At 36.2% G+C, this 14,187-nt stretch overlaps 2 protein-coding genes across 2 annotated transcripts; one reads left to right on the forward strand and one right to left on the reverse strand.

Annotated features, from left to right (window-relative positions):
* Window positions 1-1,036: 1,036 nt before the first annotated feature.
* LOC726275 lies at window positions 1,037-6,015 on the forward strand. The gene is made up of 4 exons (XM_006562956.3): window positions 1,037-3,362; window positions 4,200-4,526; window positions 5,240-5,416; window positions 5,645-6,015. The coding sequence occupies exons 1-4, from the start codon at window positions 3,184-3,186 to the stop codon at window positions 5,955-5,957; spliced, it is 996 nt and encodes a 331-aa protein (XP_006563019.1). The 5' UTR covers window positions 1,037-3,183; the 3' UTR covers window positions 5,958-6,015.
* A 987-nt stretch (window positions 6,016-7,002) lies between these two features.
* On the reverse strand, window positions 7,003-13,517 carry LOC410505 (E3 ubiquitin-protein ligase RING1). Its single transcript, XM_393984.6, has 4 exons — window positions 9,350-13,517; window positions 8,308-8,686; window positions 7,894-8,196; window positions 7,003-7,817 (listed from the first exon to the last, which is right to left on the reverse strand). The coding sequence occupies exons 1-4, from the start codon at window positions 9,659-9,661 to the stop codon at window positions 7,600-7,602; spliced, it is 1,212 nt and encodes a 403-aa protein (XP_393984.2). The 5' UTR covers window positions 9,662-13,517; the 3' UTR covers window positions 7,003-7,599.
* Between the last annotated feature and the right edge of the window lie 670 nt (window positions 13,518-14,187).

Genomic DNA, 14,187 nt, shown 5'->3' on the forward strand with positions numbered 1-14,187 from the left:
GCCGTTGCACTCGAAACATAAATTATGAGCGCGACACAGAATTCAACCATGTCTTTATTGCGACTGATATCTTCTCTACGAGTACGTATCTCGTTTTCCGATGCGATTCTATATCAGTTAGATGCGAAATCTCTCGAATTCGATTCTCGCACCTGTCTTAACATCGAACGCGTCTCGATATTTCTAGCGTTTCCCATTTCAAAAATATCTTCGGATATATCCCCTTCGGATTACCAGAAACCACGGTAACACGTCTGCGCTAACACGCTTCCCTTTGAACGTACGCTGGAACGAATCACTCTTCTCCGAAATGCTATCTGTTGACACAAGCCATTTTCATAAACGTAGAACAACGCGGTACTTGGTTTCTTTTCTCTGTTCTTCACGCATGGGCCACGATAAAAAAAAAAAAAGAGCTACTCGAACAGATGTCGATGGAAGAACATTCACAATGCATCAAGCGTAGAAATACGGTAGGAGTACGGGATGAAAAACACGAGGAGAAGATTTAATTAAAGTTGGATAAAAAAACGAATACTACTTATACTTTTTCGACGAATGAATTCAAAGGGAGATCGCGGATCCAATCGGGTATCGGGTATCATTTCTTTTTCATCGCGTTACTAGGAGTGGTTCGACCAAGGAATTCCATCCCGATCAAAGGACCTATCCAGTTCCAATCTTCCGAGAGACTGACATTTTTTAAAACGTTGAAAAGAGATTTATCGATTAATCCGTTGTCTAAGCAATTTTTTACGCCCATGTATATTCAAGACCAGTTGGGTTGCAGGCGGCGCCAAAGCGATTAGACGCTTGCCGACATGATAACAGGAAATAACGACCATGTTACGTACGACGATATCTTTTATGCAAACACGCCCTTTATGTGTAAATCCAATTCTTCCACGCGGTCGTAGACGTCGTTTTACGTAACGATAGGAAAGATATGAAAAATGAGGCCACGAAACATGCCAGTAAATTTATACTCGATCATTTAGTTAGGAACTCGAGCAACGGACACCTAAAAAAAAAAAAAAAATTAGTTAGAAAAATAATGATTGGAATCGACTGAAAAACATTTCTTCGATGTATCTGGAATTTTGTTAAATTAGCTTAACAGCTATACGGTATAAAAATGTAAATATAATTTTCTTAATATTGAAACGTAAACGTCAAACTTGCTTTAAAGAACCATTATGAATAAGTTGGAAATAACGTTAAATTACCCGGTAACTGTTATTGCATTCAAATAAAGCAAAGCAACAGATTCGCACTGGCAAAATGTTTCAAATTACTTCGATTCAAGGAACGTGACAAGTCAAATAACTTGACTAATAGAACAGGCGTAGAAAATTTAAAGGATATTTCAAATCAACAAAATAACACATAAAGAAATCTCGTCTCTACCCATTCGAACTCGGCTTTATCTTCGAAGGAAAAACAGTTACGATAGCTGTTTCCACGTGAAACACGTTATTCATTCGCCTGAATCAACAATAAGAAATACTAATCTTCTAAGGAATCACGATCGAACTCGATTCTGTTTCTGGCGAAATCTCAAAGCCAAGAAAACAGAGGGGAAGGGGGAAAAAAACCTACGTAATAGGAGGGAGAGGGGGCTCTCGTGCAAGGCCTTTTGAACCCTTGAAATATTTAGCATTTCTCGATGCAGTCGGCAGTAAATAATTTTGTAGCTGAGTCAGGACCAATGGGCACGTGCATAAGATATGCATCGCGCGGCGACGACGCGGTTTTGCTCCCTTTTCTCGCGCCGTGCACGAAATCGAGCCCGGTGCCTTCGCTCTTTTCGATCGTAAATAAGCGGGCCCGTTTCTATCCCCTCTTTTTTCTTTTTTCTTTTTTTTTTTTTTTTTAAACCACGATACATTCGACTCCGCGCAACACGAGGTTTCCGTCCAACCGTTCCATTCTCCGCACCCTCGTCGCCTCTTTTCTTTCCCCTCCCTCGTTAGTAGACTGACCAACCGCCGTTCCATGCCGCTTTCTCGACGCGTCATAAAAACGAGACAACGTGCTTTACGATCTCGCCTCCTGTCTTTTTGTCTCGAGAATCCGAGCGACGCGTGCTCCCAACCGCAAAGAAACACTTATTAACATATTTGCCCCTATACGATCCTCTCTCCTCCTCCTCCTCTTACTCCCTCGCTTTCTTTTTCACGGATAATTTGTTACGATACGGCTGGAAAAAAAACCGGGTTGAAGAAGAGTCGAGTATAAATTAGACGGAGAGGACAAAAAAGAATCGAGAATATATATGTATATTCGGAACGGCAAAAAGATACGTCTGTACTCTCGCGATAATATCTTCTTCTTAGATTACCTATTTTAACTCGTAATTCAGGATAAAATTACGATTCTTCGATATCGATCGTTAATCTGATTCGAGATTGTTCTCTCTGGTTAATTGCGGTCACGGGTACACGGGTGTTTGTGACGTGGAAATAAAATAACCCCCTTATCGAAGTAGCTCCCATTAAAACGATTGCAACGTACCACCTACCAATCTAATTCCGTTAAAACGTTCCTGCTACGTGTTTTTCCCGGGATTAATCTCGTAACCATGACTTCGTATCCCCCCTCTCCCTCGAGAAGCTTCTCTATTGGAAATATTATTACCTCGAACGAGAGTTGATTTGTACAATGATGACGTGTATCAGAAACAAGGAAATGTCAATGTTCGGGAAATTTCACTAGTAACGGTAATAATATTGGCTAATGAAATAAATTCATCGAAGGAAAATATATCGTATCGATATGTCGTCGTATCTTAAATCTCAAGTGAAACCGACGAAAGAGGTTCCTAAGCGTCGAAAAAAATCCACAGCTTCCAGTAACCTATACGTGTCACCCTCTTTGATCGACAAGTTTCAAAAGTGAGTAACAAAATTTATATAAAAATCGGAATTAAACTGGATAACAAAATTTCGAATTAATCGCGTAAAAATCATTTCCTTCCAATTTTATCCTTTTAAATGAAAATATTTTACGTTGGAGAATCGATTTTCTTCTTGTTACGCGTTAAACTTTTTATCATTCTAATTAGCACATATTTGTATCTGTACTAATTTATCTTTCGAAAAAACAGATGCGATGACGCATTTGCAAATTACTTGAGGCTTGCATCGAATATATACTTTCGAAACCATTTGACAAACTTTTCAAATGTTTATCCTGCATTCAATCGAGTTAAATTACCGTGAATGGCAGAAGAAGCGTGAAGATCCCCGAATGGGAATTCTAGCAGCTGACATCGATTTTTCTTACCGTCGTCACACTATCGCACGATTCATCTTAAATTCATCACGCACAAAATTGACTGCGCATCGGGAAATTATAAATTTGTACGCAGCCAGCTTATATATCTTATATACGCGATTCGTAATTCTTTCGTACGATGAATAATTCATGCAATTCGAGAGAAATGTCGCCAAAACGGTTATCGAGATTCTTGCAAAATTCTTTCTCTTTAATTATTCGATCAACGGTCCATGTGTTCCTCTCCATTCGCTATAATTTCTCGCAAATTGCTTGTCACGATGAATTAACCAATATACTTGGTTAACTCGTGCGTTTCACCGACCAACGTAACGGAAATGAATGTTCCCGTAACGGTACGTATGTCAATCGCGGATGGATCAAACGGTAGTGCTAGATTAGAAGTACGTACTCGCGACGTACTTTCAGGTTTGTTTCAACTCATTCCTGCCGTAAAACTTCTATTTGTCTCTCGTCTCTCATCTTCCACGTTAATTGCACAAAATTACCGTTCAACGCGGAGAAAAAAATGACACTTGTTGGATACGATTTCGTGGTACTCGTCCTCCATCGTCACGCTTATTACGAAACCTGTATTACCCGTGCTAAATAATCACCACGTTTCGTATATTTTTTTCTTCCCTTACCCTTTTATATATCCCTTACCCATGTTTGATATAAAAGCAAGCTTGATCGTACAGCTCGGATTTATTTAAATATATCATATACCACGAGTATAATTTCGAGCGTAAGTGGGTTAAGACCAACTTGTAAACGATTCGAGAAAAGTAAGAGGCACTCAACGAACGTAACGACGGACAAACGAGTCCGTGAAGAACACGCGAGCACGCATCCGGCGTAACGACATCTTCTTGTACATCGAACCGTCGTTATTTTAACACGCAATCATTATCTTTTCCAAGGTACGTAGGGAGGGAGCAAAAATCCGACTCTTTGAAAGTATCGTCGAACAATGGGAACAAGGAATCCAAGGAAATTAAGGAAAAGGAATTGAAGGAATCGAAGGAATCGAAGGAATCGAAGGAGACCGAGAAGAAGAAAGCTTCCAAGGATGTGAGATTGATGTCGAATCTTCCTAATGACACGGCGGTACACTTTGGAAGTTTTTATGGTGTCGAAGGAAACATGAACAAACCACGAACGACCAAAGCGAAGAATTCCATGGATTCCATTAATTTATCGTACAAATCGATACCGAGATTGGAATTCACTAGGCAAATGGTCCAAAAGTAAACGAATTGAATATTTGAAATATATTGTCGTTTAAAGGTATCCAGACACTTCATTATTTTTGACAGAATGCAATTCGAATAACTGGATTTGTTCATTGACCCAATAATTTTTTTGCTTATAATTCTTACTTTTTTTTCTTTTTCTTTACGATTATTACAAGGAGATAAAATTAATTTCAAAGTAATATGGAACGAGAAAATTGAATTTCATACTTATTAAACTTGACAGAAATAATTTATTATAATTTCGAAAAATTTTTAATCTCTTATTAATATAAAGAAGATGCTTATAAATAGTTATGAATTGTTCATGTTAATTAATATACCGATAATATTCAAAACTGATAAATATATCAGTCGAATAGTGCATATAATTGTGATAAATATGTTAATAAATACTTCAAATTCATAGTCTGCTGATTTCTTAAGAAAATAATAACTGTTATTTCTTCTAAGATTCTTTAGATTCATTAATTAAAATTGAAATCTTGTTTATGTATGAACCAAAAAAAAAAAAAAAATTGAAATTAAAATTTTTCGTATAAATAGAACACTTGTTTCCAGTGCAATGATTGAATATAAAAATATTGCACTACGATAAAGAAATATACTTTTTCTTCAAATCGAGCAAAGTGTCTGGATACCGATGAACAGTTGTGTATGTCGGATAAAGGGAAGCATAAGGAAATCGTATTCCAATTAATTCCCAGACTGGAACGAACAGCTGGTACGGAGGACTACGCGCGACAAGTGTCAGCCTTATTGGAGGAGACGGTCGAACCGGCGCATTTCAAACTGCATTCTCTGCCAACCGAGAATTCGATTCCAGACGGGAGATACAATCCCACGGGATTCCCGCTCTGGTACAAGGAACCTTATAAAATACCGTTAGTATTCCTTCATTTGGTTACGTCATTCGATCTATTCCTGTTACCAGAGGGATTGCACGCGTTACTGGAAAATGGGATAGACTCTGGAGAGCGCGATAATGAGAGAATTTCTCCATTAAAAATGAATAACGCGGACATCCATCGGCCGGATAACAAATAATAAGATCGAACTGAGAAATCCCTGTAGGATCCTCTAATCCCTCTAATGGACTGATGAATTTTTAGATTCGCTTCGGACGAGATTTACAAACTTTTAAAAGAGAAACTTGATAACATGGAAGGAAAAGCGAGAAATGTCTTCGAGGATGAATCTCCGGAGAAAAGTTCGTTGGAAGAATGGAGCGAAGATGAGCAAATGGAATGTGGTGAAAATGATGACGACATTAACGATATATTGAAGAGAAGAAAATCGTCGATGCACTTGTTATCGAATAAATCGTCTTCTCTTACCGAGGCGAAGGACACAGATTCGAAGGAAAGCAGTGAAATTTCTTTGAATGAGAAACCGAAAACACCAACTTTGCCGCATCAGCACTGAAGCGGTTTTAACGAACATCTGAAAAATAAACAATTAAATATTAATTGCAGAAATAGAATTTCCTGTATACTTATTAAGAAATGCAATTAGGATATAAAAGAGAACTTTCGGTTGATTCGATCAGAAGAGGTTTTGTAATGTTGTTCCTCGTTACGAGTATTCAGATTTTTCTATGCAGAAATAGACTAATTAGTATTTCTCTATTAACCATTCTATTTATTACGAGGTATATATCGCGATTCGGAGAATCCATCTTGATTTATTTACGTTAATTAGAAGCCTTCATTATTATTCGGTTGCGCATCCTGTAATTATATGTATACAAAATTACAATGGATCTAATTCTGTCATGAATTCATTAATTAATGATGAAAAGATTTTGAAAAAAGACGAGAAACTTGTATTAGGTGACGAATTACCGGATATTCCATGTACTTCATTTCCGCCTATTCTGATTTTTTTTTTTATTCTAACATATTTTCTTATGCAACATTACAATGCCAATAAATATTCATTAGTCGATCTTGTAAATATCCGTCAAAAAAAAAAAAAAAAATGGAATAAGTCAATTTATTTCAAAAATTAAATATTATTTATGTTTTCGTTGGATGAAAAGAAAGAGATGACTAATGATGGAATTATAGTTAATACAAAAAGAATGGAATTCGATATCATAAGGCCAACGAACGACGTGGTTTCCCGTTTAGTAAAGAGGGTGGCATTACCCGACTTGGAGTGTTCGCATTGTTTTCGGTTCAGTGGAAATGCAAGAGGGCGCAGGATGGGGTCGGCACTTATCGATTATTCCGTCTACTAAGCCAAAGACGCTTTTCATGTACATTTAACGTGATCGAAAAGTAGATTTTTGTGATCAAAAAATACTTTGAAAAAAATAAGGAAAAATCAATGATATTCGAACATTAAAAAAATGAGAGAAAGGAAAATTTTCGAGTTTAGTTATAAGGGAATTTTTCTTCTTCGATTATAGAAATACTCTTTTTAACAAAAAAGTATAGTATATATACATTGCTTTATTTTTTTTTTCTTTTTTTTTTTTTTTGTGAATCTGTACAGAATGGTCCACAAGGAATCGAAGACTTATTTTTTTGAATAAGTTATTTAACCATCGAGGCCATAAACTTGAAGTATCGTAACTGGGCGCACCGGATTAACTTACACCTGTGAAAAAAGGATATAGTTTGATAATATTATATGCTGTTCACGGTTTGTAGACACAAAAATCCCTTGATCTATTCATGATCCAATACAATCTGGTGAATGGCAGTTTGTACCCGAGATTGAACTCTGTTGCATTTAGAATAAATCGCTGTACAAAGCTTCAATTAAAAATCTATTCGTTCTTCTACTGCCCTCTTCAGAGAAAACAAACGAGCAACCACTCCCGTGAAGAGAAAAATTGCACCACTGTCCACTAGTACGAGGAACTTCCTCTTTTCTATCTTTCTCGATCCTTGAACATAATCCAAGGCTATTGAAGTACAGTAAAATATATCGGTCTATCTTGATATAACAATGCGCGTTTCTGTACTCCACATAATAAAAATTTTTTTATATTTTTTTATATATTTTTTGGAGCTTAACGCGACTAGCTCCCATCAGACTGATATTTCCGAGGCCTTCCCTAGGTCTTTTTCCACGAATAATACATTTCCAGGGGTCGATTTACGCGCCAGAATTTATCATTGACTTGTCTTAAAGTTTGAGATCCGCTTAAAACTACTAATTGACCAGGAGAAGGTGCTATATAAATACAAAAATTGAGTAGCCTGTCTGATTCTGATAATTCTGTATCCAGATCCAATGTTAGTCGCATAGCCAGGTACTTGCTCAGATGATCAACTATAAAAATTAACAATTATTATCGTATATTACTTTGGATATTCCACTTAAATTTACAATTATGTAAAACATTCACCTGTCGCGTTAGCTGTTGTTTTTATATATCGAATACTATTTTCTTTCAACGCTTTTATAAGTGAATTATCCCCGGCCATTTCCGTGGGATGTGGTTTAAAAACAAGTTCAATCTCGTTTAACATTAAAGGTTCACTAGGACCTTCACCCTCTGTATCTACCATAGAATCACCACCACCAGTTTCAGCTTCTGCACTAGACGAATCATTTTCAGAATTTTGTAAACTTTTCTGTCGTTTTGGTGGTTTTGGAATTTGATTTGCAGGATTTGGCGATGGTGTGGTAGAATTCCTAGAAGTTGTACCTGAAATTGATTATTTTACTCTTATAAAATCCATCCGTTAAATTTATTCATTAACAGATACAATAAAGTTAATAAAATAATCAATAAAATCAATAAAATTTTTTAAGTTACCTCCACTACTATTATTTAAAGGTCCTGTGGTACTTTGAGAAGAATCGCTTTGATTTGCAGCATTCGTAGCATTTGGTGTAGCCGGTGCACTGGCATTTTGAGAATTATTGTAAGATGTTGCGTTACTAGCATTCTCTGATTCATTGGCATTTTTTCTGGATCTCTGAGAACGATTTTGACTTTGTAATTTGATTCCCTCTGTAATAGAATTTACCAATGCAGCCTGTGAATGTGACTTGTTCAATTTTGCCAATACTCTCTCTTGATGTGCCTCATATTCATCACGGCTAGGATATATCTTGGAAATCAATAGATCAAAATTAGGATCTGGTCTTAAAGATCTTTTAGAGACCAATTTTTTTCTGCATGTTGGGCATTCCTACGAACAGAATTTTTGATGATTTACATATTTTTCAAAACTATTCTAACCTCTATTCGTACTTGAACTCAATGATAATTATAAAATCCACGATAAAATCCACCAAATCACTATCACAAAAAAATTCACATGTAAAGATCAAACATATGAACAAATATATATTCATTAAATACTTTAAAATAATAATTTATCAACACTCACATAGCCAAGAATACAAATTCATTTCAACACTGGATAAAAAGTAAATCTAAATCTATCAATAATTATTATAATATTCAATTTCTTTAACTCAGATTATAGAAATGATAAAAAAAAACATTACGAAGCAACATAGAACATCATTTACGGTGGATTTCAAAAAGCGCGCTAAAATTATAGTATCTGACAGAACCAAATATAACTACAATCGTATTTTGTTCTTTTACAAGAAATTACTTTAAACTTTGACTCTTAAAATTATTATCGAAATTTATATGCAAAAATACGAAGTTATGTTTATGCAAAAGTATGATATATAGCAAAATGAAAAAAGAAACAATGACAGGATACTGACCAAGTGTCAGCAACTGATTTTTAATGGATTAAGAAACTTCTCGAAACACTGTGCCATGAAAGTACGTAATAACTAATTATTATCAGAATAATTTTAGAAGAAGCACATACCTTATTACCGCTCCTAAGTGCTGTGATGATACAATCGGAACAGAACCGATGTAAGCACTCTTTGGTAGTCATAGTTTTTTTAAGCATATCCAAACAAATCGGACACATAAGTTCACTGTGTAAACTTCGCGGGCTGACCGCAATCTCTGTATTGTCAGTAATTGCATCCTGAGGGGTACGATGAAGTTCGTAAAGCGATAATTCCCAAGTTTTGTTCAGACCGACTTGTTCCGCGGAAGCCATCTTGACCACATACAAACCATCAGCTGAAAAGCCCAACACATACAGCTCTCTGAACGCGGTTAGAGCCATCTTACAGCGAACGTTATGAACTATCGAACTTAATTCCAATCAGTAACGAAGTTGAAAAGTAAAAAATTATCTACGATGTTTGTTTCGGATTTTCTTTTTCTATTCGTGCATACGTGCATTGCAAACTTTGATGCAAACACTAATTGGTATAATAAACAAGTTCAATCATAACGATTACAATAAAAAATAAATAATAAAACTGAACGCACAAGATGAAGAAATTAGAAGATTGAAAACGGAAACACGATCTATATAATTATAGAAATAGAAAAACATAACATAAAGATATCTTTGATAAAAGAACAGAAGATCTTAACCCATGTTTAATTTTGTTTTTTAATTGTAAAATAAGAATAATAAGAAAATTGATCGGAAACTTATGTATAAAATGAAGCATATACAACAAAAAAGCATTTTGATGGATGTCGATAAAATGAATTTCTACAATTAAGCGGCGGGAGCATTCAAAAATATTTAACGAGTTACAACTTGATAAATTAATCGGTACAACCATTTATTTTGCGTTATAATAATTTCGAATCAACTGAATCCCAGCTCTAATTAACACTCAAATGAAAACATGATCGTATCGTTATAGCAAACGAAGGAAGCGTGAAAAATGTAGCTATAGAGGAAGGCGCATAAGCGTAGGCAAAATATGTTTCCTCGTTATAAATAATATAACGGTATATAATACCGTCTAAGATGGGCGTAGGCTCGACCATTAATGCCGTATATACCAGATAAGTCTTTCTAAGCGAACGAGTTCAGAGATACATTCGTGCATTCGATCCAACAAAGCAAACTAGACCGTCGAGACCCGAACTCCTTTTTTCTCTGACCTTAACTGTAGATAACCGTAATTGCATCTGTCGGTACTTATTGGGAAAACGTGTTTTATCACCTCTCTCCAGCGATACCATCTTCAATCACTACGTTATTCGAGCGTTATTCGATCTCTTGCTACTGTATTCTTCTCAACTTGAACTTCGACGTTCGAGGAAAGATATCGGAGATCGAACATTCGATACGATTAAATTTATGTCTAATGTTTTAATTATACATTAATTATCTTTATATTTCTTAATACTGGGTTATATAGTTTCAACGTAAAACAATTAACTTACTAATTTTTTTCTTTCTTATTTCTTTTTATCTATCTTTTTCTAGATCTATTTAGAATTTTACGGAGGTTAAAAGAATTGACGTGAAAAGTTTTTTTTTAAAATATGAAAATTACCCGTCTCTTTTTTGAATAATAGTCTTCTCTAATTACTTTATTTACGTCTTTCGATAGTACATTTACGTATTTTTGAATAATAATCAATCCTCGTTAGTTATAATAAAAAAAAAAAAAATGTAAAAATATTAAAAAAGTCATGACGTGATTCACGTATCTATTAAAGAGTATCAAGTAAAGTTTATTTAATATCTTCACGAAAGTTTAACATACTTGGATATTGGAATTATTAATATCTTCATCGCGCATAAGTCGATAACGACAAAGTGATACCGTTCGTTTATGAAAATTCGAATAAATGTATGCGAAATTTATAGGTTAGTCGGCAAAGCGATTTACTGGGCGACACCTTGTTGTTGTTCCACTTAACGGTGATCCTGCTCCGTCAACTTTTTAACTCTGTTTAATTCGCTGCCTTCGGCGAAGGGCAACACATTCACCGCGTTCTCTTTTCTTCCTTACATTCTGGTAAAAAGAAAATCTAGGTCGAACAACAAAGGTGGAAAATTTATATTTTCGATCGGTTTTTTCGAATAATTTTATATCCCGTATCGACATTTTATCGAACGAAAATCACATTTTATTCCGACTTCGTGAATCGAAGCGTGACGGAAAATGAATTACACGGAACAAGACAAGATATTAGAAAACTATATAAAAACAGTTTGATCGCTGCATTGACATGCTTTCTAGCGGACAGCTCTTTCTCTCATGGAAGCTTACGTAATTCTCAACCACGATCTCCCCATATGCTGTCTACATACATATATGCTGCGCCAAACCACGATCACACGGGTATTATAGATATTATATAGTACGGTTTACGTATCCTTTTTTGCACATACGCTCTTCAAGCGGAATCGTATCTTCATTTTACGTAAGCTCGCCAGGAACGCCCATTCAGCTAAACCTTTCCCCGTTTCACTATAATTTTCGAACAATATCTTTTTATGGTGCCGATTCACTATGCTTCCGGTATAAAACCTTGTAATCTTTGGATTCTTATTCACGATATTCATCACGTGATAATTTTGAAAACGTTCAAGGTAAATCGTGGAGAAGAAACTCGCGTAGACTCCACAAATGAACCACGGCGAAACATTTATAATCGATCGTGGCGCGAAGCGATCGACGTGAAAGGCTATCGATCCCATCTGGGAACGTTGCAAAACAACGATGACCCCTTCTCCCCGCCTCCCCCCTTTTCCATTCCTCCATCATCTTAACACGTAGAGGCTATACACACACCCGATTATTCGAAAGCAAAAGCTTCGATTTAATTTCGGCTCGAATGATTTTCTCGCTCGACCACGATTCGCCGCTACCTACGTAATAATTATCATTTCTTTCTCCGCTTCCTTGTTCCCTACATTGCGCAAGCATCCGGAAGGAGGCGATGTTCTTGCCGCTTGATACATGGTTACAAGTATCCGTTCAGCCCAGGTCAAGCGTGAATCTGACCCAGTAGAATCGCCGTACACGTTGGATCCATCCTGACCCACGGATTAAACAGCAGCCATGTTTTACGCTTCCTACGGAGACGATTCTCCGCATCGGGAAAGGTCACTGCCTCGCGTGAAAGGAACGAGCTTTCATTCACGATACGAATATACGCAAAGGTTACGATTATGGTTACGGGATGAAAATGAAGTTTCGCCTTGAGTAAATTTCTACGCTTGAGTAAATTTCGAACGAAATCAAGAAACAGAGAACGAAGATAAAGATAAACCGAGATAAATTGTACTCGTAAAAATAGTGAGCGTGTCTGCGTGTAAATCTGATCGCGCATTGTATACAATCGAAGTAGGAAGGAACGAAGCTGTTTGAAATTTATAAATTATTCTTAAGTGGATCATATAAATAAACAGGAGCTCCGGTTCCACCTTGTTACCAATGTAACAGAGTTGAAAAATCCGACCGCTTTAATCTATAATTAGGATCACATTTGGAATAATTGTTGGAAAAACGATGGATGATAAGGCACGAAAGAAAGAAAACAAGCGTTTACTATTTGGCAACTTTATGAATTGTATCGCTATATACGATAATAATTGCGAGATTCATCTCATTAGTACATTCATAACGTTTTCTTGTTCCCGACATTGCACAAGAAGCCGGAAGCGGCTACGGTTTCTTTTCACCGAATGATATACGAGCGCAATCACTTATCGTGTGTGTACTGAACGGACTAATCCATTTTGACCAACAAGACGCGCCATGTTCTTCCATTTCATCTATTCGACCCGAAGATAATATTATCTTCCTAAATTAATTTTTCGACGTTAGCGTTATTATGTCTGCGTTTTACCGTATATTTCGAATATAATAAAACTCGGAACCTGTTAATCCCGCTACGAGATATACGCTATTAATACTAGTCAATACAAATACGAAACTCGATCCACGACCATAGTCAATAACCTCGTCCGCCACGTTACTTCATATTTCGATAACTTTTTTATAATCTCCAATTATGTAACACGTCAGTGCAATTATCGTAATTTTATCGGTTTCTTCTTATTCTTCGTTTCTTATTGCAACCCGTTCCAATGGGATTATATTATCGATTGAAAAGTCTCGATTAAAATCGAACCACACGTTTTAACGTGGACGATGAAAGATGAAGTTATACAAATTTACAATATAAAAGAGAAGAAACACTCGTCTCGAATTAAATTACGTATTTTATCCCGTTTACTGCCGTCTGATATCGCGAAGAATGCTGATGAGACGGTTGCTACAAAATAATAAATCTCTCAGTGAAAATAACGTTTTTCTTCGAGGTTTTCCTGCTTCGTTGATCAAAGAGGTCTTCTCGCGTGCTTGTTACGGTGCAGTCGCATTTTCAGTCAAGAAAACCATGCTTCTTGGAGAATTCTATTCCATACCGGTATTTGATTACCTTTCGTTAGAGAATTATAGTAAAATCAAACAACTGGTCTAACGGACTTCATTTTATCTCCTAAAGCTGATAAACGCGTTTCGCAATTTTTTCGTTAGATTCGCTGCAAAGAATAATCTTCCTCTTGTGTTAAAATCCATCCGACTTGCTCGCAGGATGCGAATTACGCGCCAAGGAAATATCTATTTTGCGAGCCGTCTTATTAATGTTGGTCGAACAAGAAGAAGACTTGGTTTGGTATTTCACCTTTTACCTCGATGCGCCAGCCAATCAAGACGATGCCTGTAAATCGAGGAAACTAAGTATATATGAACGCGGCAATCCTTTACCAATCATTCGGCAAATTTACGAACAACAATTTACTTTCTCTCGGAATCCAACGAG

Source organism: Apis mellifera, linkage group LG14, assembly GCF_003254395.2.
Source record: "Apis mellifera strain DH4 linkage group LG14, Amel_HAv3.1, whole genome shotgun sequence".
NCBI classification, from domain to species: domain Eukaryota; kingdom Metazoa; phylum Arthropoda; class Insecta; order Hymenoptera; family Apidae; genus Apis; species Apis mellifera.